The following is a 26,435-nucleotide window of genomic DNA, read 5'->3' on the forward strand; positions in this document are numbered from 1 at the left end:
TAGCTTATCAAAGAGACTGTTAGGGTGGAGGCTTCATCATAGTTTATAATACCTACATGGGGAAGAGGTTTCTGTCAGTAGAGGGCTCTTTAAGTTAACAGACAAAGACATAACAAGAGCCAACGGACAGAAGCTGAAGCTAGACAAGTTCAGATGAGAAATAAGGAACAGATTTTTAAGAGTGAGAGTAATTAACCATTGCAGCACCTTACTTAATGGCTGTGGTGAATTCTTCATCGCTTGAAGTCTTGGATTTTTCTTAAAAAAAAAAAAAAAAATGCTGTAGCTCAACCAGAAGTTATGGGTTTGATGCAGGAATCTCTGGGTGAAATTATATTGCCTGTGTTATGCAGGAAGTCAGCGTAGATGATCATAGTGGATCCTTCTGGCCTTAAAATCTATGGAACGGAATATCCCTATTCCTCCTCTCAAGTGTCTTCCATGTTTTTATTTCTCAAGGATTAGATTTGTATAAAATGCTGATATTTTGTGTTATTAGGCTAAATCCATTCTGGGAAGAGTCCCTAACAGGGACCCATTGTGATAGGCAAAGTGCACATGTAACAAAAGAGTGGCTGTTACAAAGAGCTTACAACATAAGCAAATGACAAGACAAGAGACAACAGATGGATACAACAGTCCAATGAGTGGGGGAGACAAAGCTGCTGAAAAATGGTAATGTTGAATGGAAAACACTGCAGTTGCAGCACACAAGCTGCCTAGTTTTCATCAAGTGTTTTGTAGATATCACAGGAGAGAGAAATTGTAAAGATGATACCAGGGGTGGCTTTGCAGATTTTTATGGGAAGTTTCTTCCATGCATAAGAAGTAGTATGTGACAGAGCACAAAGGTGTTGGAGGGGAAAATTTGATGAGCAGGCACTACAGGCTGGTATTGTTGGGAGGGTTTAGAGTTTATAGGTAGAGTTTCATAGATTGAAGGCCAGAATGGATCATTAAGGTAGGGCAGGCCCCAGCCATGAAAATCTTAAGATGAAGAAAAAGTGGTGCATGTTTTCAGTGCAAAAGTGAAAGCCAGTGGAGGGTTGTAGATTGGGAGGGGTCATGGGACACAGTCAGAACAACAGGCCAAGAAAATGATCCTAGAAGCAGCATTTTGAATGGACTGGAGTACCTTTTTGTCAAGCGTGCCTTTGTCAAGGCCAGAGAGGAGGAGGTAGTGGTCATCAAGTCATGAAATGATGAAGGTTTTGATGAGAATTTTGGTGGAATGGACAGAGAGAAAAGGCTGGATGTTGTGTTAGAAGAAACAGCAAGATTTAGACACTGTGTTCTTCCCTCCCACTACTGAAAACTAGGAAAACTCAACATCGCAAGTCAAAATATACAAAATAAATATCCTTAAATCAAACTCTAGTAACCAGCATTTTTCTTTCTTTGCCTATCTGTAAATTTCTATTATTGTCCCTGGAAATATATTTTCCTCAGTTTGTGTGTACAATGAAATTGACATTTACTAACAATCTTTCCAAGCCTACCCTTGATGCACAGCATATTGTGTAAGTGGTGTACCATTTTTATAGGGTCTGTCCTCCAGTCACACAGGGAGAAGGGTTGCTGTTTTGGGTCTGAGGTCTATAGGGAGAATTTATTAGTGGTTTGGACATATTTCTCAAGACTCTTAAGCACCCTTCTGTGGCACCTTAGCTAGAAGCAGTGCTTAGATCCATTGTACCAGATTTTGTGTTGTATTTACACCCAATGTGAAAACCCTTGGAGGTCCGTTGATCAATGGAGAATTTGGCTCATTGTATATCACCAAGTTATGAGTGCAACCATATTATTAGATTTTTACACACATTTTCTTTCCTGGATTCTGAAGTTCACTGTTGCAATTTGCTCATTTATACTATCAGTCAAACAATCTTGCCCTGTGCATAAGTGTCTAACTTTTAATTGTGCAGTAAGTGTTTTGTTGCAGGGGGGAAAAGTCACAGACAATCAATTATATATGGAATCATGCTGGTTTTGGAGGGCAGGAAGAGATTTATAATGCAATGTGAAGCATTCATTTAACTTAAAATGTAATGCAACGATATTGTAAACCTAGAATACAAGGAATATGCTTAAACATTCACATTTGTCCTTGGACTTTTTGTCACAGTAACTTTACCTTAGATGTAAATTATGTTTTCATAAACATTAATCTTGTCTAAAAGCAAAATTTTTGTGATGTAATCTGCTGTTGCAACGGAGGCCAGTGGGTTTTCATGGGTCTCACAGAAGGCAGAAATTGGCATGTGACAGATCTGAACTTTTAAAATTTTATTTTAGTGCAGGTAGCAAAGTGGAAGCCTTGTAATCGGACACTAGTTTAAGTGAATGCACTGTTACAGAGGGAGGAAGTAATGAATAGCGAGCAGCCAGCTCTGTCAGAGTACCACAGCCAAGAGGAAGAATCTAGGCTAGTGGGTAGTTTACCTAACAGTATATGAGAGATGCGAAAATCAGAACTTTAAAGCCACTTAACATATAGTATAGTTATCTTGATTGTGACGTTTCTGGTTGTGAAAGCATGTGCTATATTAATGAATGGCCAAAAAGGTTTCTGAAAATATTTATTCAACAATACAGTCGTTATAAGGTAAGATAAGCTTGTGATATTACAGCATGCTGTACTAAATGGAATGCTAGCTTTCAAAATCTGTGGTGACAAGTTTTGGTAGTCAATCCGTTAGTATTTAAAAAAAAAAAAAAAATCTGCGTTGCCTTAGGTTTCAAATTCTGAAGTAATATTGCCTTTCAAAGATCTTATTTGTGTATTGGATGACTTTTCCCATTGAAATCATTGTCCCTTTGCTCAGGAATTTGTGAATGTCTTATACTTTCAACATTTGTGGCTATTTAGTCATAGAATTACAATGATGTTCTTGTATTTTCAGGTTGACTTGCTTATTGACAATGAAGCAGAGAAGGATTACCTTTATGATGTGCTACGGATGTACCACCAGTAAGCTCTAACTCCAGACTTTTAAAAGCAGTTATAGATCCACTGCATTTTTTTATTTAAAGATTAAACAGCTAAAATCTAATTTAAACAATAATCTTAAATGTAGTCTGTAGAAAACTAGCTGAAGTAATAATTCCTAGTTTTATTTTAAAAAGTCATATACTTCTGCAATTCAGTACATAAGAAATGAGCATGGTTTTAAGTTTGATCATAAACTTATTTTGTTTGTGATGACTTACCAGTTACATAAATAAATGGAAACTTGATAGTTTATAATAGGAAAAAATAATGAGCATTTTTTATAGGAAAGAGCAAAATTGTTTGACGAGTCAGTTTGCTTATTTTATTTGCTTTTTAGATTCACTCTTTTTATAAATCTCTCCAACATGCAAAAATACTTTGGACTGTTTTAGCAGAAAGACTATTAATAAATTCAACCTGGAAATCTTTGCCCTGCGCATTGCAGCGTTTTGTTTTTCTATAACAAAACGACAAAAACATCAGTTACAAGATATCAGGTCAATTATTCATTCCAGTTACACCTGTGTAAATCAATGGAATTACTGTGCATTAACGTCAGTGCAACTGAGATCGGCATCTGGGCCACTGTTTGTTTCTTAAAGAAGATGAGAATATTTTTTCCACACTTCATAGCTGAATAGTTCTGATGGACATTGTTTCCATTCATATCTTAATTAATAGCATCTCAGTGGAGTGAAATGTAGAAGTTTCCAAATTTCCATGTGGTCTTTGTACTGAGCTACCGTTTTGTATGGCCTCAGCTGCGTATCCGATTCAGTTTCACTGAGGTCTGTCTAATTGCTTCTCCATTCATAAAGCATTGCCTGTTGCTTGTGAAACCAGTATGAAACTGTAGCTGTTAATTATTTAAAACTTCCTTACAGTTACAAAATTAACAAATATCCCCCACATTAACTTTTCCCCACAAGTTCAGAAATTGTACTGAGTTTTAAGTAAACTATCAAATGCTGCTATTGAGGTTTATTGAATGATCTTAACTTTTTTATTTCTTAGGAAGTACAGTAGCAAAAAAGGTAAGATAAATACATATTGTGGCCAACAGCTAGGATTTGTTTTACTCTGAATACTCTTTTCAAATAAGTTTAAATATTTGGGGATATAATCTCATTATGATGTGTATTAGTTTCTATTAATATTAATGGGTTACATGCACATCAAGAAAAGTAATATGCAGAGTACCTAAATGCTGTGATGATAGATACCTTACAGTGAATAGGCAGATATGGGCCAAGTTCTGTTGTCTATTGTGCTCCATTCAAGCCAATGGAATTGTTCCAGATTCACACTGGTTTGACATGACAACATAATCTGGCCCTATGACTATGTCTCAAAATTGATAAAGTTAGTAATAAGGACTCTTAGGTAGAACTCAAAGAAAATAAGCAGTTTTCTGTTCATGCTGGTTCCAACTGTATTTATACAGTTGGTTTATGTGATTTCACCACCACTGAATTTCACTTTGTTTTGAGTTCAAATGAGCTGGAAATTCAAACATACTTCGCTGCAACCACTCTGTTCCATGTGGCTTTGGGGGATTGCAACTATACATCTATCTCCTGAATCCATGGAGAGAAGAAGTTTGCTGAAAACATGGCCCAGGTTCACTAAAAAGGTTTGCAAATGTGGGCAGAGTTTCAGACTTGAAATAAAATCTAAAACCTGGTGGAAAAGTTTACCTGGTTTTGAATGTCATGACCAAAGATTTACATAGGTCCACTGTTGGTATTTCTGAGAATAAAACTAAATAAAGATGTCTTCCTTACAGTATTGACAAATCATTTGTGGATTAAAGAATTACATAGACAATGTGGACATGAGTTTACTTGAATTAGAAAAATATCTTTACGCTAGTTTTATTTTTAAATGATATAGGAAAAATATATCCCTTGCTTATGATTGGCCTTGAACTACATAAAGAACCTTTTAAACAAATCTCTCACACACACACACACACACACACACACACACACACACACACACACACACACACACACACACACACACACACACACACACACACAATCCAGTTTTAGTATGAGTTACAAACCGAAAATATAATCTTGTTAGTATTTTGATCACCCAGTCCTGTTTTCTCAATGTATTTTTATAGATCCATGAATCTCCCAGTACTGGTAGGGGACCTAAAGCTTGTGATTAATGAACCAAGTAGATTGCCGCTGTTTGACGCCATCCGTCCCCTTATCCCATTAAAACATCAGGTGGAATATGATCAGCTGACGCCTAAACGATCAAGGTACGTGTAGAACAGGGGTTCTCAAACTGGGGGTCGGGACCCCTCAGGGGGTTGCGAGGTTATTACATGGGGAGTCATGAGCTGTCAACCTCCACCCCAAACCCCGCTTGCCTCCAGCATTTATAATGGTGTTAAATATATTTAAAAGCGTGTTTAATTTATTAGGTGGGTTGCACTCAGAGTCTTGCTGTGTGAAAGGGGTCGCCAGTAAAAAAGTTTGAGACCCACTAGTGTAGAACAATGTAGGTCACATGAACACAAGCAGGAATTCTTGATTGAAAAGTAATTTATTCAGCCACGTTTTGATGAATAAAATATCTATATCCTGTGCATGCTATCACAGACACTTAAGTTGTCTTAGATGTAGTTCTTTGGAGACTAAATTTATTGTTTGGACTGAAATGTGTCTGTTGAAAATATTAGTCACATATTCTCTTTTCAGGTCTAAGCTTGACAGCTGAAAATATTTTAAGCAGTAACTAAAAATGCTTAAAATGAAGCTTCAGTTGTCACAACTTGTTATGATGTTGTTCATTACGATACATTAATACGTTTACAGAAAGCTGAAGGAAGTGAGACTGGATCGTTTGCATCCTGAAGGGCTTGGAATAAGTGTGCGAGGAGGACTGGAATTTACTTGTGGCCTCTTTATCTCCCAACTAATTAAAGGTGGACAAGCAGACAGTGTTGGGCTTCAGGTAAGAAAACACATTCTTGGTCATACTGCTGCAACAAGCCCTCTTATTATGATCTGAGGAAAGAATCCAGTCAGAAATGTTCTTTAATCTCCTTATGTAACTGTCACTAAGAACCTTGCGCTTTTAAGTCTTTTTTCCTTTTTAATCAAGTTCATGAAATGTGGTAAATCAGCCAGTGCTATTAAAATTTTCCTCTTCCTCCCAACCCCTTATTATGTAAACCAAAAATTATTTTTCATGTTTGATTGTATATGCCAATTCTGAAGAATGGTATAAAAGGAGGATTATGCGAGGCACCAGCATTCACGCTTTACCCAGCATATTCACCCAGCAATATCGAATATGTAAAATACATTCAACAGAAGATCTTCTCTAACTGGAAAAATAAGAACCTTTCAAGTTGCCAAAAGCCTAATAAATATAGGACACAGCACTTAAAATAAAGGATAAACAATGAAAATCAGGAATAACAACTAAAAGTTTAAATTTTGCCTAATAAGGAAATAATTTCTTCAGTGCAATTAGATTTTAATTTTAAATTCCATTTATATCTTACTATTGTTTAATATTTATATTGTAGTAATGTCTAAAAGCAACAACCAGGTTAGAACCCAAGTGCACTAGGTACTATAAAAACACATAATAATAGCTTCTTCTGTGGATAAATTCCTGTGATAAATAATGCAGTAAGACCAGTTCTTTTGAAAACATAAAATATGGATGTGGTGATTTACAAAGAAAAGGGGGATAATACTGTGACGGGTTGGATCACAGAAACCCCTTTGGGACCTGCCAACTGATGTGCCAAGGCTACTTCTGCCCCTGCTTTCCTGCCCTGGCAGCTTAGGACCCCAGCACCCTGTCTTGCTGAGCCAGACACGCCCGTCAGCTCCAACACAGACCCACGGTCTGAAACACGTGCCCCAAAGCTGCAGACTTCACTGAAAGCAACTTACAGAAGTGTTCCTGTCTTTAACACTCAGATGCCCAACTCCCAATGGGGTCTAAACTCCAAATAAATCCGTTTTACCCTGTATAAAGCTTATACAGGGTAAACTCATAAATTGTTCGCCCTCTATAACACTGATAGAGAGAGATGCACAGCTGTTCCCCCCCCCCCCCCCAGGTATTAATACATACTCTGGGTTAATTAATAAGTAAAAAGTAATTTTATTAAATACCGAAAGTAGGGTTTAAGTGGTTCCAAGTAGTAACTGACAGAACAAAGTGAATTACCAAGTAAATTAAAATAGAACACGCAAGTCTGAGTCTAATACAGTAAGACAACTGAGTACAGATAAAAACCTCACCAGTTCCAGTAAGTTTCCTTTTACAGACTAGTCTCCTTCTAGTCTGGGTCCAGCAATCACTCACACCCCCTGTAGTTACTGTCCTTTGTTCCAGTCTCTTTCAGGTAGTCTTGGGGGTGGAGAGACTATCTCTTTAGCCAGCTGAAGACCAAATGGAGGAGTCTCCCAGGGGTTTAAGTAGACTTTCTCTTGTGGGTGGAGACCCCCTCCTCTCTCCTATGCAAAGTCCAGCTCCAAGATGGAGTTTTGGAGTCACATGGGCAAGTCACATGTCCATGCATGACTGAGTGTCTTACCTGCCAAGCCACATTCCTGGGAAGGCTCCGATGTGGATTGGCATCTTCGAGTTCATTGTTGGCCTAAGTGGTTCTTGATGGGGCACTTAATTTGCACACCCCTTTCTCAAGAAGCTGACCAAATGCTTTACTAAGGCTATCAAGTAGGTATACAGCCGATATTCCTAACCTCAAGTACAAAAATGATACGTGTATACAAATAGGTTTAATAGACTCAGTAGATCATAACCTTTACATAAATATGTTACATGGCATATGTAGCAAAAAAACATATTCTAGTTATGTCATATATACATTCATAAGCATATTTCCATAAAGCCTTATGGGGCACACCGTCACAAATACCAAATGAAGAGTAGAAAAATGTGCATCATTTCTTGTTCCTCCTCCTTGTTCACATACACATCTTGACTGGGTGAAAGAGAGAAAATTGTGAATGAAAATGTCTATCAAGCCATATGCTGGACCTCTCTCTATCAGAAATAAGAATGCTTAAACTATCTAACTGGAGGGGAGTGCAGTAAGGGTTGATGTCTGTGAGTAGGATGATTTATTTTGTCTGGCTAATTTTGATTGTGTGGGGACTAAGTTGCTGGATGTGCTGGCTTCTATGGATTGTATTTAATATTTTCCCAAAATGCATCAGATTAGGTACTTCTTAATTTTATATTTAAATTGAATACAATAAAAAAGTGCACCTTCTTACAATCCCCTTCCGCTCCTGAAGATTCATGTGCATCACAGGCTAAGTAGTTACAATTGGCCTGCCCAATTCAGGTAACTCACCCAGACTTTTTTTTTTTTTTTTTTAAAGATTTAAACAAATGTTCATGTGTACATATATATCCATCTACTAAATCAGAGTCACTGTTAGATTAGTCCAATCTAGTGATATAGAGAAAGTGATTCTGCTCCAAGATCTTAATTTTGTAGCTCTCCTTCATGGCGGGTGTCAAAGAAAAATTCGTCAAGAGATACAAGCCTGAGGCACACTTGTTGTGGACTGTGGTCAATCAACAACTCACTTCTCCATCAGGAATTTGCTAGGAGAGGAACACCAGAAGCAGATCTTAATGTACCATTCAGGAGCTAGCTGTATGAGCTGCTCTAGACATTCGGAAAGGGGAGCATGCATTCTCAACCTGGGGACAATTCATTAGAGGTGTTTTTACTCTTATCTGTCTTGCTTTCTCTGTTCTTGCAATGAATGAAGAGGACAGTCACATCTGGAAGATACCAATGTGACTGAACAGTAATGAACATAATGGCAACTGTATAAGCTGTCGAACTAGAACATTCATATAGTACTACTAATCATTTGTCTCCTATTCGCCAGTTGTCTCAAACCAATACCAATCATTTGATGCAGTCTAGGTAAGGTTATTTTCAGCCAATCTTGATTCAGAAATGCACTCAGATGCTGTGCTCTTGGAAGATCGAAGCTTGTTAAGGCAACCCATTCATTCTTCTTGGTGAAAGTACAAGTGGGAAGGGCAGCGATAGCTTCACCTAATATTTGATTGCCCTAGTATTCCACATTGATTCATTGTCTCTTGTGAGTCTTCAGAGGAGCTCTGAGCCAGGCACACAGTAGTTCAGAACTCCATTTATGTTTCTCAGACAAAGGCAAAGTGTGAACAAAGAAAAAAAAATCCCTGAATATGTTACCGTGAATGTGTTAGACTTCGATTATATGTATTAATATGAACAGATGGTGTTTTGCCGCTAATCTAACTGTCTGGCTTGGGTTTGTTGATATTATGTGGTAAGGATCAGCTTAAGGTGCCTCCATAATAGGCGGCACTAGCCACTTTCTAAAACCAAGTGAATAAGGAGAATTGACAGGCTGTTCATTGTTCTAAATTGCTGTCTCATGGTAAAGCCAACTGCTTCTGAAATTTCACCCATCTGCATTATTTAGCTAAATCTCTACACTTTTTTATTCCAAAAATGCAGTCTGAGAAAAGGTTTAATGATCTTTTATCATAAAATCAGTTTTAGCCCCTGTTTTTTATCCTAATTCATTTCTCATGATGATTATTCCTTGAAGTGGTTTTTGCATTTCTAAATGTTTGTATAGTCAAGGAATTCGACTGAAACATTTGAAGTTTTGACCTTTTTACTATGACGTCTTGATTTTTCTGAATGAAGAGCACTTATCCTTTTCATGTTTTATTGTTTCTTTTCTGTTTTGTCCTGCTTTCTCAGATACTCATATCTATGAGGATTCTCTTGAAAAGAAAGGGTTTGAGATTAGTATGAATAATGAAAGGGGAAAAAATATACAAAAACAGAAATTTGAAACGGTCAGCATGACTATCTTATTTTAATCATGACGCAAGTTCTCTTTCTTGAAATGTAAAGGCAAAATAAAGGTATTATCTAACTTCATGCTGTTACAGCCTTTATTAGAAATTTTTCTACAATGCATTGGTTGTGTTGACAAGTATATAGAATGCACTATACAGCCTAATTCTCCATTGGCTTGCACCTTGAAAAAACACTGTCACTCCATTTTACACACATGGCACTCTCACTTTGCATATTGTAAATGACTACACAGGATGTAAGGTAATAGAGAAGGAAACTGATTGAAAACTGAAAACCTGGCCAGATATCCCATCTTTATATCACTTCTTTAATGAGAGATGCTACATGCTGTGTGTTTGTAATAATTGGGCTCAATGGGACAAAAAAACATGGCGGTATCAGTCTTAATTCTGAACTTCCTTGGTTTTGTAAGTTTAAGTCGGGGCTTTAGTATTGCTACTAGAATGGCAAGAGCCATGTTGAGACAACCTAGAAGGAACTATTGCTTTTGGACTCACCTGAGTGTGACTTAACCCCATAAAGAAGTAGGCTAACCGTTCAGTATCCTGAAACTGTGCTATTGATCTCAAACATGTAAGGATTCAAAATAGATCGGAAGGAGGTTGAATTAAAACAAAAGCAAATAGCAAACTAACATAATGACACAAGAAAGTAAAGGAATGCTGAAATAAGGGCATCTTCCCAGCGTTCAGCATATGTTCACCCTTTCAGAAAAGCATTTAAATAGTTCCTCTCTGTGTGCAGACATAACTTCCACCAATGTTAAGAATTCTGTAAATGTTTTGACAGGACACTATTCATAGATTTTTAAGGTCAGAAGGGACCAATATGATGGTCTGGTCTGACCTTCATAATAGCACAGGCTGTAGGAATTTACCCACCACTCCTGCACTGAGCCATGTATCTTGTGGAGGAACATATCTTTTAAAAAATACATCCAATCTTGATTTGAAGCCTTTAATTCATGAAACAGACAAAGCACAGCAATGGTTTGGCCATTCCCTCTTTTTCCAGGCCATAACGACTACCCTGGAGTAGGGGGCACTATATGCCTATGCGTCTCCTAACACAGCATTAGATTTCACTGGAGCAGATTATCTAACTAATAATGTACATTAGAACTGCTAGGTACAATTTATTAAAGAGAGTGGCTCAATTTCAGCATTGGTGTAAGCAATGTTCCGTTGACTGAAAAGTTTTTAATACATTAACTAATAACTGGTTAAATACGTACAATAATCAGGAGGTGCTAGAATATGGATCCCTGAAGCATATATTTCAGGGCCGTTACTTTAAACTCAGTGAAAAGGCCTGCATTGTTTTTTGTTTTGTTTTAAGACCATGAATCAATTAAAATGAGGTCTTGTTGACTCAGGGGATTTGTAATGGGATAATGAAGACTTTAATCTCTAGGTCACTGATTTTGATTTGACCGCAGCCACTGGTGATTGAAAATTGTTACAGTCAGATGGTGGTTTTGTGGTCTATGTGAAAAAGAGTTGGTGATTCTGATTCCAGTTTGAAGCCTCTATGTCAGGGGTTTTCAAATTGGGGGTCATGACACCTCAGGGGGTCGCAAGCTGTCAGCTCCATGGGGCTGTCACCCCTGAGCATGGCCATATGTGGGGGTTGACAGGACCAAGCCCCTGTTAAATAAAAATTAAATTAAAACCCCCATTTTTAATTTATAAGGAGGGTCATACTCAGAGGCTTGCTGTGTAAAAGGGGTCACCAATACAAAAGGTTTGAGAACCACTGCTCTAGGTCATGAAAACCATCATCAAAATTGGGAATGCAGAGCTTTGTTTACAATCTGATCAGAGATGCCAAGGGCAGAATATGCATGGAAAGTGAACGATTTTCAACCTTACAATTGGTCCTTGTAAATCAGGGTTGAAACACAAGAAGATCAGGTTATCCCTCTTCTTGAGTTAAGCACAACAGAGGGCTCAAGGAGAAGTGACTTTACATCACCTTTGCACCTCTCCTGGTCTCGGAGCAGCTAGGGCCATTTTGGCCCCTAATGCAGATTGAAGTAGCCTGAAGGCTGCCCTAATTTGGGCCAGTCCAGCAGTCAGGAATAGCCAGAACATAAGGAGGCCCCAGCTACTGCCCTACATCCCCTCCCTTAGGAACACCTCCAATATTGTGCATTGTGTGAAGAGGCTGGAGATCAGAAAATGCAACTGGAGACAAGGAGGACCCTTTCTCCTAGCTACCTTTACCAGGGATGGCAGCTAAATAGGAGGAAAATAAACTAGCGTGGCCCTCGGGGATTTGATGCACCAGTAGAATTGGAGCTGCAAAGCCAGAAGTGGCAGGGGACTGACAAGAGCAGCACGTCAGACAACATGTCCAGGAAAGCAAGAGTAGAAAAAGATTAAGTGGCTGGTCAGCGTGTGCAGCAGAGAAGGAAACCTAATAACAGGGATGTACAGTAGGAGAGGAAAACCAGGCAAGTGTGTGGAATGTTCAGAAGAGAAGAGGAAAGGAGACCAGGCAGCATAGAAGTGTGTGCAGGGGAAGACAGAGGAGCAGAACAAATAGGAAGGGGAGATAGTGTGATTAACTTTTTCCCAAAACAGATATTAGTTATACCAATACAAAACCTGCATGTAAATCATGTGTCCCATTAAAAACAGCTAAAAATGCATGCTTCCCTTCCTTTTAATGCAGTGGTTCCCAAACTTGGTTCGCGGCTCGTTCAAGGTAAGCCCCTGGCAGGCCACGAGATCCTTTGTTTACCTGGAGCGTCCGCTGGTATGGCCGCTTGCAGCTCCCAGTGGCTGCAGTTCGCCATTCCCAGCCAATGGGAGCTGCAGGAAGCAGCGCGGGCCGGGCCACTGTTTCCCGCAGCTCCCATTGGCCGGGAACGGTGAACTGTGGCCACTGGGAGCTGCGAGCAGCCGTACCTGCGGACACTCAGGTAAACAAAGCATCTCGTGGCCCACCAGGGGCTTAACCTGAACGAGCCGTGAACCAAGTTTGGGAACCCCTGTTTTAATGTAAGCAAATGTGAAGAGGAGAAGAAGGTGATCCACGGGATTTCAAACAGGAAAGGAGGTGAGCTCTAAGACAATTCCTTTATTATTGGAGCTGGTCGAAATTTTTCATTTGAAATTTGTTGTAAGCAAACAATGGTTATGGGACAGGGTGGCCTGCCTCTTTAAGAACCAGGAGGCCTTGGACTAATCAGCCCTTGGAGTGTCATAATTAGCAGCCTCTGAACTTAAGGGGCAGGACTAATTGGGCTCAGGTGACCGTGTGAACAACACCAGGGCCTCATGAAAGGGTACAGAACTCAATTTCTGGGAAGTACCACAGGGAGAAAATTGGGTCCTGTAATAGGGTCTGGAAGTACTCCAGGGAAGTCTCCTGTGGGTCAGTGGCCTATCCCAGAGTAGGGAGACTTAAAAAGCCCAGAGGGGCAACTGAGAAAAAAACCCAAGTGGGATGGAAGTACCTTTTCTTTGGACTTTTGTTACCCTGGAAAGGGACTGAACTCTGAGAGCGACCCAGCCAGAGGGCTGAGCCACATGAATTTCTGGGAGAGACAGAAAACCTGTGTGAGGAGAAACTGAGGTAGAGAGCACCTGCAGTGCTGTGCTCATCCAGCAGGGGACGGTGCAAGGCAAGCATACTCTTTGACAGGCTGTTTCATCAAAGTGGAAACTTGTGTAAGAAATGTTGCATTTTGATGGGATTTTTCAAGTTTTCATTTAAAAAGGGAACTTTTTGTTTTCATATTTTAGTTTATATTTTAACAATTTTCATATTTTAGTTGCTGAAAACTGACAAATTTGGGGCTTTCAACTGCGAAAAACCAAGGTGTGACAGGATGGACTGCCCCTTTTGGGCCCAGAAGACTTGGGGCTAGCTAGCCCCATTCGGTTAGCCATGCCCTGCCACACCTGGACAAGGTGTGGGTCTTAAGAGGAAGAAAGCCCAGCAGTAGGATGGTGACTGGGGAGGTGTGCAGGCTGACTGCTCCTTCCTGAGGGCTCGAATCCTTTGTGACAGGCTGGCTGAGGAGATCCACAGCGTCTCTCTGCTGGAAGATGTGAAGGAAAGCAGGTGTGGCTGTTAGGTCTCTTATGGCAAGGGGCTGAAGAAAGAGGCTGAGTGAGCCTGGGACCAAAGGCCAGAGAAAAGGCTAGGATTTGCCTGAGAATATGGAGGACACCCAGAACTGAGGAGGGAACAAAGAGGACTTTTCACAGATTTTAGTGAGAAGGCTCTTAGAGGAACCCTGGAGGCAAAGCGAAGAAGGAGAGGAAGAAGTGTTTACAGGCCTGAGTGTGGGACTAAATGTGACTTACACAAAGGCACACTCCCCAAAGCAGCCCGGAGGGCATGGGTGATTGGGTAGAGTCATGGAAATCCAAGGGGAAACTGAGGCAAAGCTGTTGCAATGCTCCACTGCATTGCAAGAGGGCACTCTGGGACAGAAAGTTGTGTAACACAAGGTTTTCCATTTTAAAATGACAAAAATTGATGTTTTCATTTTTTCTTGGAACAAAAAGCACTGTTTGATCAGAGCTATCTACTAGGATATGTTTCACCCCACGAAAAAATCTTAGAATCCCTGCTTTGGTTATTTTTTAGCATGATGCAGCAGCACACTGGTGAAATATTGAAAGCAAATCTTCCGTGTTTCAGATAATATGCAGCTTAGATGTGGCTTAAGCGTATTTTAAAAATATACAGCTGAGAGCTGAGCTCTGCATGTGATAGGTACAATAGGAGTTATACAGCTGTGTCATATTGATTAAAGAGAGGGATTTAAGTCTTTGAAAGAATTATCAGGGCACAATTACTTGATAAATTTCTAATTATCCAAAGTTAGGTATGAACTCATGTTGAATATAACAACTGTAATGTAAGCCTGTAGGATCGCTAATATTATCAATATGTTTGCACTCAGGACTACACAGAATATGAAAAATGCTTTCTAGAACCAAAATAAAAGTTATTTTTCCTCTGTCTTATTCTGCTTGATCTGGCAGAGTTCTGCCTCTGGTGCTTTTGACTCTCAGGCCTCACTCATACTTGCACCAAAATAACAAAAGGGGTGAATTAAAATCAGTTTAGTTATTTTGTTACAAGTCTGTGTGGGGACACTTGGAATAAAAGTGGCTGAAGTCAGTTTATACTTTGCCATAGTCCCCTGATGCCTCAACACCGGGTTGGGTCTCTCTCTGCCTTCTCACTATCAGTCAGGGAAATTTCTAACTGGCCTGCAAGTGGAAGGTATTGGTTGTCCCTGGTTTTCAATTCATTTCTGAAGCTCAGCAAGGAAGAGCAGTGAAAGGTCTGAAGATCTAAAATGTGAGAGAGAAAATATTATATTTGAGGAAGAAAAAAGAAGGATGAAAGAGACAGTACAACATCAGTCATAAGAGGCCTTCCATACCAGTGCTGAGGGAGGCGAGTGGTTAATTTATCTATTTTAATTTTTTTTTAAATGATTAAGTGGCTGCATAGGAAAGTTACATCAGCCTAGTCATGGATTCCCTCCTGTTTCCTTTGTGCCTGTGGCATTGAAGTTCCCTAGGTCTGGGAGAAGTTATGGGGAATTCTCTCTAAGGGGTTGTCTAAACACAAAAGGTGTACTGCTTTAACGACACTGGTATGATTAAAGCAGTATGTTCCCCCTGGTGCGGATGCAGTTCTACTGCTATAGCCTATTCCCATACCAAGAGGAGAATAAGCTATACCAGAATAAGGTACCTTTATGCCAGTATAACTATGTTAGTTTAAACATAAATCACGCCCCTAATTGACATGAGTTATACTAGTGCAAAAATTCTGTTTAGACCAGACCTAACTCAAAGTGACTCTGCAGTGTGCTACCACAGAACTGAGATTTTTCAATGTGGCATTGTACTCCATCACACTAGGTTCATCCTTTCTCTGAATACACTGGATTTCTATGACCTACAGTTTTCTGCAACTTGCAAGGCTCACAAGGCTTGGAGGATATTTTGTGTAGCACTAGGCCTGAAATTATTTTCTTTTGGATTGATTTATCTTGAGTCTCACCAAGGCTCCATTTAACCCAATGGAAAATAACTTATTCTAAAAGGAAATTGTTTATTTCGTACAGATTATACATGGGATAAACACAAAAGTCCAAAGAGGTTAAAATTCCATGTTTATGGTTAAATAGTTACACACCGAGGCCTGGACCTACAGAAATAGTCATGGGAGGCAGGGCTGAGATGAGTGAAAACCTTGCAAAGATTCTATTACTGAGTTTTCCTAGAATCATTCCACTGGGGGGCAGGGATCACTCACCTATCCCACCTGCCTAAAACAAGCAATGGTTTCCTGCAGATTCCTCAGACCCTTCCCAAAGGATCTGCGTGGACTCCAGAGGATCTGCACAATTCCAGCTCCCTTTGCACAGAAACCCTGTGCCTTCACACCATCTCTGAGCCCTCCTGCTGCGCTTCCTAGCAGCTCCATTGCAGTCATGCTGCCAGAGCTAATAGAAGCCACTGCTTCCCCAAAAGCCTCCTTTATTTTCCCGAGTGAAGGAGACCACGTGAGTTAATGCCACTTCAAATTTATCTCTTAGGCTTTAAGGAGGATAATGAGCATCCCTCCCTGGCCCATTCCTCTATAGCTTTGCATCTGTGGCAAGCAACGGTGCCACAGAGCATCTGCCATGTATGCTAAACTGCCATGTACACCTCCACAACTCTAGTGTGGGGTCAGGTAATCTCGGTCAGATTATTTAAGAACGGGTCAAGTAGACAGTAGTGGGAACCATGTAGTGAGTAGTCCTGCAAAAATTTGGGTGACCAGACTGGAGGCTCCACCTATTTTAATTTTTTTGACTGCGAATGGGATTTCCAAAGCGCTGTGTGCTGACCTAGCTCTCTTCCTATTAAAGCCCATAGGAAAACTCCCACTGACTTCAGTGAAAGCAGCATTAAGCCAGTTCTGATCCTTTTGAAAACTCCACCCCATATCTTCCCCTAGATGATGATTTTGTTTGCCCAGTAGGTGGAGCAAGCACATCAGTTAATAGTTGTGAACAGACAGGATTTGTTCCATTGTGTGTGTGAAAACATCTTTATTTCCCTCAGGAATCCTGTACTTTTATGTGTATCATCCAATCAGTGTTTTTAAAAAAGCAATAATGAGACGATTGAGGCAATTACACTCAGTCTATCAGCATATGCTATTGTTATTGTACAGTGTCAGAGGTATGCATGGCACTTTAGAGGCAAAATAAAATGTTCTTTGCCCCAAGGAGGCTACCATAGGAAGACATGATAAAGTGACACAAGGAGTCCCATTAATGAAAACAGGTGAGCATGTCCTCACCCATTAGAGCAGGGGTTCTCAAACTTGGGGTTGGGACCCCTCAGGGGGTCGTGAGGTTATTACATGGGGGGTCAGAAGATGTCAACCTCCACCCCAAACCCCGCTTTGCCTCCAGCATTTATAATAGTATTAAATATATAAAAAAGTGTTTTTAACTTATAAGGGGGGTTGCACTCAGAGACTTGCTATGTGAAAGGGGTCACCAGTACAAAAGTTTGAGAGCCACTGCACTAGAGGAAGGGTTGCACAGTTAAGTCTTTATAGCCATACCGGACCAGAGTTTCAACATGAGTAAGCATGGCAGTAGTACCTTACTCTAGTCCCAGTGAAATCAGGAATAATTCTCAGTATGAGTAAAAGTGGTAGAATCTGGCCCATTGAATAGAATGACGTATTATTACATTTAAAAAAACCCAACCTCCCTACATTAAAAAGAAAGCTAAGGGTGTAAAGTCAAGCTTTCAAAAGTTAGGAAATGCCAGAGTTAAGGTTGCCTGTGGAACTTTAATGTGGCGTCCTCATGTATGTGCATTATGATACAATCTCTATTTACACGATTGCATAGTATTTTTTCTGCAGGATCCTTCCCTCATTCACTGTGCAGGATGGATGATGCTCCTCCCACCCTCACTCCTGTCTGTCTTCCTGACCTGTAAACTCCGTATATCTCTGTATTGCAGACAGGCTGCTGCCTTCTCCACCCTGCCTGGGCATCAGCTGAAGGAGCACTTAGAATTGCCCTCAGTTCCAGGGCCTGGCACCACTGCAGCCCCAGGCAGCTGGGAAGAACAATTGCAGGCAAAGTCCTGCTCAGTCTCTGCAGCCCTGTGATGGAGCATGTCTGGTACAGATGGAATCAGGGTGACAAACCTCAACTAAGCATCTGGGTAACACCCCTGTTCCATTGCCAAAGTTCAATACCTGCTCCAAATCATAGGTGTGCGAGAGCCTCTAAATGAAACAGTTGTATGACTGTTTTAAACATTGATGAAACAACATATTTTCCCCTAATTTTGTTCTCTGAACCAGCTGAACCATTTTTACTGAAGCTTTCACACAAAAAAATCAGCCTCAGGCAGACACCTGGCATGGAAAATTTCAGCTCAAACAGTTGATGTTTGTCAAAGTTACGTGCAACTGAAAATAGGGGCTTAAAATGGAAGGTGTGAAGCAAACTTAATTATAGGTGGCGCTACAAACAATATCCATATGTGAATGTCTTTTCTGTAAAACGCCACACAACATTTTGATGGTAAGAGCACCGTCCTGCTCCTTGAAGTCAATGGCAAAATTTCCATTGACTTCAATGACGCATTTTATATAAATGTTCATTATTAACAGTAATACATATTAGCACAGTTTATGGGGACAGCCATGGAAGATCAGACCAGAAATAGACCCAAGGAATTTAGTTGTGTTGCTTGTAGAGATCAAGCAAAATACTTTGGAAGTAGGGAGTAATAATAATAAATAAATAATAAAATGTTTGTAATTTGTGCATTATGATACAATCTCTATTTACACGATTACATAGTATTTTTTCTGCAGGATCCTTCCCTCATTCACTGTGCAGGATGGATGATGCTCCTCCCACCCCTCACTCCTGTCTGTCTTCCTGACCTGTAAACTCCGTATATCTCTGTATTGCAGACAGGCTGCTGCCTTCTCCACCCTGCCTGGGCATCAGCTGAAGGAGCACTTAGAATTGCCCTCAGTTCCAGGGCCTGGCACCACTGCAGCCCCAGGCAGCTGGGAAGAACAATTGTAAATTGTTTGTAATGTTTGTAGTTTGTTGTAAAAGAATTTCTTGATGGTCACTTGCATGCCCTCCTCTCTGAGGATTAGTTTGTGGTTGCCTAAGGGCAGGGCCGGCTCCAGGCACCAGCCCACCAAGCTTGTGCTTGGGGCGGCACCTGGAGGGGGGCGGCGCGGCGCTCCGGCCGCCGGGGAGAGCGGGGCTACGGCTGGGCCCGGCGCCCTCCCCCCGGCCGCCGGGGGGAGAGCGGCGAGCCCCGGCCGGGGCTCGCCGCCCTCTCGCCGCCCTGCCCCCTGCGCTCTGGCCGCCGGGGGGAGAGCGGAGCCCCGGCCGGGGCTCGCCGCCCTGCCCCCGGCGCTCTGGCCGCCCTCCCCCTGGCCGCCGGGGGGAGAGCGGAGCCCCCGCCGGGGCTCGCCGCCCTCTCGCCGCCCTGCCCCCGGCGCTCTGGCCGCCCTCCCCCTGGCCGCCGGGGGGAGAGCGGAGCCCCCGCCGGGGCTCGCCGCCCTCCTCCCAGGGCTCCGGCCGCCCTCCCCCCTGGCGCCCTCCCCCCGGCCGCCGGGGGGAGAGCGGAGCCCCCGCCGGGGCTCGCCGCCCTCCCCCCGGAGGCTTTTTTGCCTGGGGCGGCAAAAAAGCCAGAGCCGGCCCTGCCTAAGCGGAGCGTGTTAATGGGAGCATGGGTAGAAATGGTCCTGGAATCAAGCAGAGGAAAATTCTTTACACCCCATTATGGTTGATGTTAGCCATATCAGTCCAGAGTTTCAACATGAATAAGCATGGAGAAACCCATGTTTGGATGCATAAGTAAGGAAGGCAAAGAATTGTGCAGGACTCTTTCTGCAAGATCTGGAGATCTGTGAACCAAAAAAAGTGGGTGGTGATCAGGAAAGTGAAAAAGTGAAGACTAGATGAAGGATGCACTGAAATTTGAATTAGTACAGTGCATAATAGCCACAATACAGCCAAGACAACTTGATGACTGCTTAAATTCAGAAAAGGGGTGGATGCGATACAGTAGCAATTGATCATTTTCACATAGCTCTGCATTAGTGATGGAGCTGGCTGAATATTTTTCAACATAATGGTTTTCTGTTGGAAAATGCTGTTTAACTGAAATCAGGACTTTTTGTGGGGACATGTTGACTCAGATCAAAATTTGTTTTGAAAAAAATTGCAAAAGAAGTTTTCGGATAAGGTCAAAATGTTCTGTTTTGACCTTATTAGAACAAGACATTTTGACTTTTTTTATTCAAAACAACTTTGTTTTAAAATTGATTTTATTATATTATAAAATTCTTATATTACATTATAATATAAAAAGTTGAAATCAGAACAAAACATTTTTGATTTTGTGAGAACAAACTGTTTCAACTGATCCAAAACAAACAGAAAGCCTTTGAGGAGGTCCCTCACCAAAGGCTCTTAAGCAAATTAAGCTGTCATGGGATAAGAGGGAAGGTTCTCTAATGGATTGGTAACTGGTTAAAAGATAGGAAACAAAGGGTAGGAATAAATAGTCAGTTTTCAGAATGGAGAGAGGTAAATAGTGGTGTCCCCAACAGGTCTGTACTGGGACCAGTTCTATTCAGCATATTCATAAATGATCTGGAAAAAGGGGTAAACAGTGAGGTGGCAATTTGCAGATGGTACAAAACTCTCAAGATAGTTAAGTCCCAGGCAGACTGCGAAGAGCTACAAAAGGATCTCTCAAAACTGGTTGACTGGGCAACAAAATGGCAGAGGAAATTCAATGTTGATAAATGCAAAGTACTGCACATTGGAAAACATAATCTCAACTATACATATGAAATGATGGGGTCTAGATTAGCTGTTACCACTCAAGAAAGAGATCGTGGAGTCACTGTGGATAGTTCTCTGAAAACATCCTCTCAATGTGCACTGGCAGTCAAAAAAGCAAACAGAATGTTGGGAATCATTAAGAAAGGGATAGATAATAAGACAGAAAATATCAGATTGCCTCTATATAAATCCATGGTATGCCCACATCTTGAATACTGCGTGCAGATGTGGTCGCCCCATCTCAAAAAAGATGTATTGGAATTGGAAAAGGTTCAGAAAAGGGCAACAAAAAATGACTAGGGGTATGGAATGGCTCCCATATGAGGAGAAATTAATACGACTGGAACTGTTCAGCTTGGAAAAGCGATGACTAAGGGGGGATATGATAGAGGTCTATAAAATCATGACTGGTGTGGAGAAAGTAAATAAGGAAGTGCTATTTACTCCTCCTCATAACACAAGGACTAGGGGTCACCAAATGAAATTAATAGGGAGCAGATTTAAAACAAACAAAAGGAAGTATTTTTTTACACATTGCATAGTCAACCTGTGGAACTCCTTGCCAGAGGATGTTGTGAAGGCCAAGACTATAACAGGGTTAAAAAAAGAACTAGATAAGTTAATGGAGGATAGGGTTCATCAATGGCTATTCGCTAGGATGGGCAGGGATGATGTTCGTAGCCTCTGTTTGCCAGAAGCTGGGAATGGGCGATGGGATGGATCACTTGATGATTAACTGTTCTGTTCATTCCCTCTGGGCACCTGGCATTGGCCACTATCAGAAGACAGGATACTGGGCTAGGTAGACCTTTGGTCTGACCTAGTATGGCTGTTCTTATGTTAACTCTCACTCTCTACTTTACTTGAGATTCTAGAGGTCTTCAAGGTATTCTGCTATCTATCCAAAACATTTCTTTTTCCAGTCACATGACCTCTGCATCAAAGAGATTGTCAGTTTACACAAGTTGCTTAGAGACTTTTCTACACTGATTCCTTTTTTAAACAAATCATATAACAGATTTTCCTTCTATTTCTTATTTCTAAGATTGGAGATGAGATAGTTCGGATAAATGGATACTCCATCTCTTCATGCACTCATGAGGAAGTAATAAATCTCATCCGTACAAAGAAAATAGTGTCCATAAAAGTAAGACGTAAGTAATGCAAAATTCACATGGGTTGCTACAGTTCCCACACTGACAGAGAGAATGTCATGTAGCTAATTCATAATCTGCAGGAAGATTTACCTGACATATTTTTCTCTTGCAGATGTCGGCATGATACCTGTCAAAAGGTAAACACAATCAGTCCCTTTCCTAAATTCATATCCAACATACAAATTAGATTCTTCATTTCCTCTGCAATCTCTTATCTACCATTGATATTTGATAAAGTTGGCCATTATCAACTTTCTAGATGATTAAAATGATACACCTTGGCTGATTTGGCAGGCTACTGCCTCATTTGATGCATCTGATTCCCTGTCTTAAATAAGCAAGCTTATCTTTCTGCATTATCAGTGGAATCAGTCTGGAACTCGGACAAATTCCATCACCAAATTCACTTAGCAGAATGCTCCAAAGTTCTAGCATCTTCCTAACTTTCGGGGTTGTTTTTTAGAAGCAGCCTCTGACTAAAGCTGGCTGAAGTTTTGAAAATCATGATTAGTCTATGATGACTTTTGTTGAAAAATGAATTTCAATGGGGGGGAGGGGGAAATAATTGAAATGTTTTGATAAAAAAAATCTTTTAGATTTTGGAGGGATGTTTTGACTAGCTGTATAAACCGGTTGAGATTTTTTGACTTTCGAAAAAAGTTTCCAAAAACCAATAATTTTTCAAAAAGTTCGCTAAATTATATACAGTTTTTTTTTTTTTACCAGCTCTACCTCTACCTTTACTGATGTAAATTATTGCATGTTTACCTGATGTCCTTTAGACATCTAAGTACTTGACTACAAAATCAATATCATTATTTATCAATAGTACCTACATTTATGTGTGGATGCAAAATACAAGGCTGGATTGAAGCCACATTCAATATACTCATCATTTTTAAACCATTTTCCTCATCATATTTAACCATTTTGGTTTTTTTACTTCTAGCTCTCCAGATGAGCCTCTTAAGTGGCAATTTGTGGATCAGTTTGTGTCAGATTCTGGGGTAAGACACCTAATATCTTATTTTAGTAATATGCCCTCTGGGAACACTTAGCGATATTTAATTCGTTTCCCCCCCTCCCCCGTACTTATCTTTTTAGTGATTGCATTTATTTTGATGGTACAAAAACCTGTTAAGTGAAATCTGAAACAAACAGCTATTAATGTCCTACCAGTGTGTTCCTATGTGGCCTTATCCGCCTCTTACTAAAGTCAATAGAAAAAGCTTCCATTAACTTCAGTGGGAGTTGGATGAGGTTGATAGTTAGAAAACATAACTAAAAAGCATCACCTACATTTTCAAAAGTACCTTGTGGTTTTGAGTGCCTTCGTTTTTGGGTGCCTGAATTGAGAGGGCTTTTAAAGGGGCCTGATTTTTCAGAAGGCAGATGCTCAACCTTTCTGAAAATCAGCCCCTTCAGGGGGTCTCAGCTAGAACACTCAATATCACTAGCTACTCCTGGAAAATTCAGACTTGTGTATATTTTTGCTCTGCTGCCCTGGTGATGAGCACATGGTAAACTGCTAAAGTTTAGTAGACAAATATGAAAATGAAAAGCTCTAGAAGCAGTAATACAGGAAATGAAATGTTTCTACAAATATAAATAAAAGAATCAATAACTTCTCTTGAGTTTGGTGACTCAGCAAGCCAGTGCTTTATGTTGCAAGAGGCAATTTTTAATAGATTATTTGACATACCCTAACTGTGTTATTAGAGGTTAAAATTCCTAGAGTGGGGGAGACTAATGGAAGAACAAATAAGTCTATGAATGACATCCATGGGTTACAGCAGTGCTAAGAGAGCCCATGACTGGCTTTCCCTAGATTTATATCAGGGGAAGGGTCCATTTAAAATAAAAGGTAATGAGGGCTATCAATATATTTTAGGCAACTCTTGTCATGATATGCACAAGCTAATCATTTTTCTCTTATGACCTTGCTTTAACCTTTTTTCTACTTTCCTCCTGAGATGTATCTTGACTGTTGTGATAATCCTCTCCGAATAGATAAAGAGTCAAATTCAGTCCTGTCACAGCTCCATTGAAGTCATTGTATTTGCTCCTCCTTACACTGGGGCTGAATTTGGACTATATAGGAGTGTAACCTGTAAATATGTAGGGTGAAATCCAGACACATTGAAATCAATGGGAGTTTTACTATTGGCTTCAGTGGAGCCAGGATTTTACCTGCAGTCTTTTTCCCCTTCTTTCTTTTGCTATAGGAGGGAAAAGGCAGCGTTGCTGGGCTCGCTTCATCTGGAGGAAGGGACAATAAAGAGAAGAAAGTCTTCATTAGTTTGATTGGTTCAAAGGGCATGGGATGCAGGTATGTAGATGAGTCCCATTTAATATGGTTTGCAAGAAACATTGGTAATTTGTGGAGTGAGAAATGCAGAACAGTCTTTGTGTAGTATCAGCAAAATATACATACAATCTAATATTTTGACAAAGATGTGGGAATACCTTTGTACAATGTGTTATTTAAACACTTAATACTGCAGCATAAATGTCTACTTGCCGAATTCTGCACCTCCATTTAGGTGCATCTTTAAGTCACTACAAAAGAACGACTGTTTATCTTTGTTTTAACCATGTTCAAAATGGAAAATGTGATCAGCTTATTTCATAAAAGACACCTAGAACATGGTATAGGAACTTTTTTCCTTTAGTTACTTATAAATCAAAAGAAAAGAATTTATTTATTTTTATTGACAATGTATGTGTCTAAGGGTAGCATTTTAAAAAGCACTTAAGTAACTTAGGAGCCTAAGTCCAAATTTCAAATGCAAATAAATTATTTAGGTTCTCTAAAGGCTAAATTTTTAAAGGGTATTTACATACCTAAATATGCAGATAGGTGCCTAGTGGAATTTTCAAAAGTGCCTGAGTGCCATTGATTTCATTTATCAGAGGGGTAGCCGTGTTAGTCTGGATCTGTAAAAAACAACAAAGAGTCCTGTGGCACCTTATAGACTAACAAATGTATTGGAGCATGAGCTTTCATGGGTGAATACCCACTTCGTCAGACGCATTTCCATTACATGCGTCTGACGAAGTGGGTATTCACCCACGAAAGCTTATGCTCCAATACATCTGTTAGTCTCTAAGGTGCCACAGGACTCTTTGTCGCTTTTTATTGATGTCATTGTCCTGGTGCACAGGGTCACACTGCCATTCAAATCTGGCCCAGTTGCCCTTCCATCTGTCTTTGAGAGCCAAACTTCTCTTCTGTGCTGCTGCCCTGCTTTGGAAAGCAGGCTGCATGCCTTGGGAGAATGTACCAAAACCGCAACTTTAACAAACTGTGGCTGCAACTTTTGCACACAAAAAAAAATCACAACTTTCTTATGGCCTTAGTCATAATGTTATTCACTCTTTCCAAAGCTCTCCATCCTACTTTTGGCACCAAAATTACTCAATTGGTCTTAATTCACACTTTTTTTTTTTAAATCGACTTAAGCAAAATCAAAATAGGGCACTTGTATTCAAAAATGAGTGCCTACCCCCAGACTTGCACTGAAAAAACAAAAGGTATGATTTAAAACTCGTATAATTATTTTCGTGCAAGTTTGTGTACAGACCAGCTCTTAGCCAGACAGGCGCCATACTTAACATCTTTTAATACTCTCTATGATCTTGTGCGCTTGCACTGAATGTGCTTTTTTTTGGTCAGAAAAAGCTTAATAAATACACTGACCTCTTTTTCATTCTTAAGGGTATGTCTGTTCTTCAAACTGGGGGTGTGTGCGATTCACAGCTCGAGGAGAAATATTAACGATAGCTCTGATCGAGTTAGCGCACTAAAAATGGAGTGTAGCCACTGTGGCACAAGTCACAGGAAAGGCTAGCCGCCACGAGTATGTGCCTGGGGTCTCGGATGGAAAAATACTTGGGGCAGTTATCCCTTGAGCTGCTCACGCTGCCATAGCTACCCTGCTTTTAGCATGCTAGCTCAATCAGAGCTAGTGTGAGTATGTCTCCTTGAGCTGAGAATCACACCCCCAGCTCATAGTGTAGACATACCCTAACAAAGAACTGTTCAAGGATCGTCTGTGAAATTAAGAATAATCAGTTATCTTATTGTTGGGGATCATTTACTGCTGCTGCTGAATATATGTGGTACAGTATGTCTTGAGCTATAGATCAATATTTTTTTTTAAATGCTGGTAGCAGCAGTAAAGGGGGTAGTCTTTCTTTCCCCATACAAAATGATTCTGTAATCAGAACATAACATTTATTTTAAAAAGAACCATCCCTTTCTATGATAGTATGATTTACAAAATTTAAAACAGAGAATTAGAAAGAACGATAATATAAGGTTATATGGCAAAGCATTATGTAACCCACGCACCTTCTGGGTGTGGTGTTCTGTCCCATCTAGTGGCACCGAGACCACTTAGAGCGAGATTAATAAGTCTGCTCTCTAGCCTTAGCTAACAGGCAGTTGGCTTTTAGCTCGTGGTAGAGGCTCATGTACTAAGCTCC

General features: G+C 40.5%; 1 protein-coding gene across 1 annotated transcript in view; it reads left to right on the forward strand.

Moving 5' to 3' along the window:
* The first annotated feature begins 2,536 nt into the window (after positions 1-2,536).
* The window catches only part of USH1C (USH1 protein network component harmonin), a 91,110-nt gene continuing 67,211 nt past the window's right edge, over positions 2,537-26,435 (forward strand). The window contains exons 1-8 of the mRNA XM_065403359.1: positions 2,537-2,605; positions 2,904-2,971; positions 5,124-5,267; positions 5,827-5,965; positions 21,836-21,944; positions 22,060-22,084; positions 22,897-22,954; positions 24,173-24,276. Of these exons, the coding sequence (XP_065259431.1) occupies positions 2,537-2,605; positions 2,904-2,971; positions 5,124-5,267; positions 5,827-5,965; positions 21,836-21,944; positions 22,060-22,084; positions 22,897-22,954; positions 24,173-24,276 (716 nt within the window). The remainder of the gene's footprint in view (positions 2,606-2,903; positions 2,972-5,123; positions 5,268-5,826; positions 5,966-21,835; positions 21,945-22,059; positions 22,085-22,896; positions 22,955-24,172; positions 24,277-26,435) is intronic.

The sequence above is a fragment of the Emys orbicularis genome, chromosome 4, assembly GCF_028017835.1.
Source record: "Emys orbicularis isolate rEmyOrb1 chromosome 4, rEmyOrb1.hap1, whole genome shotgun sequence".
In the NCBI taxonomy this organism is placed as follows: domain Eukaryota; kingdom Metazoa; phylum Chordata; order Testudines; family Emydidae; genus Emys; species Emys orbicularis.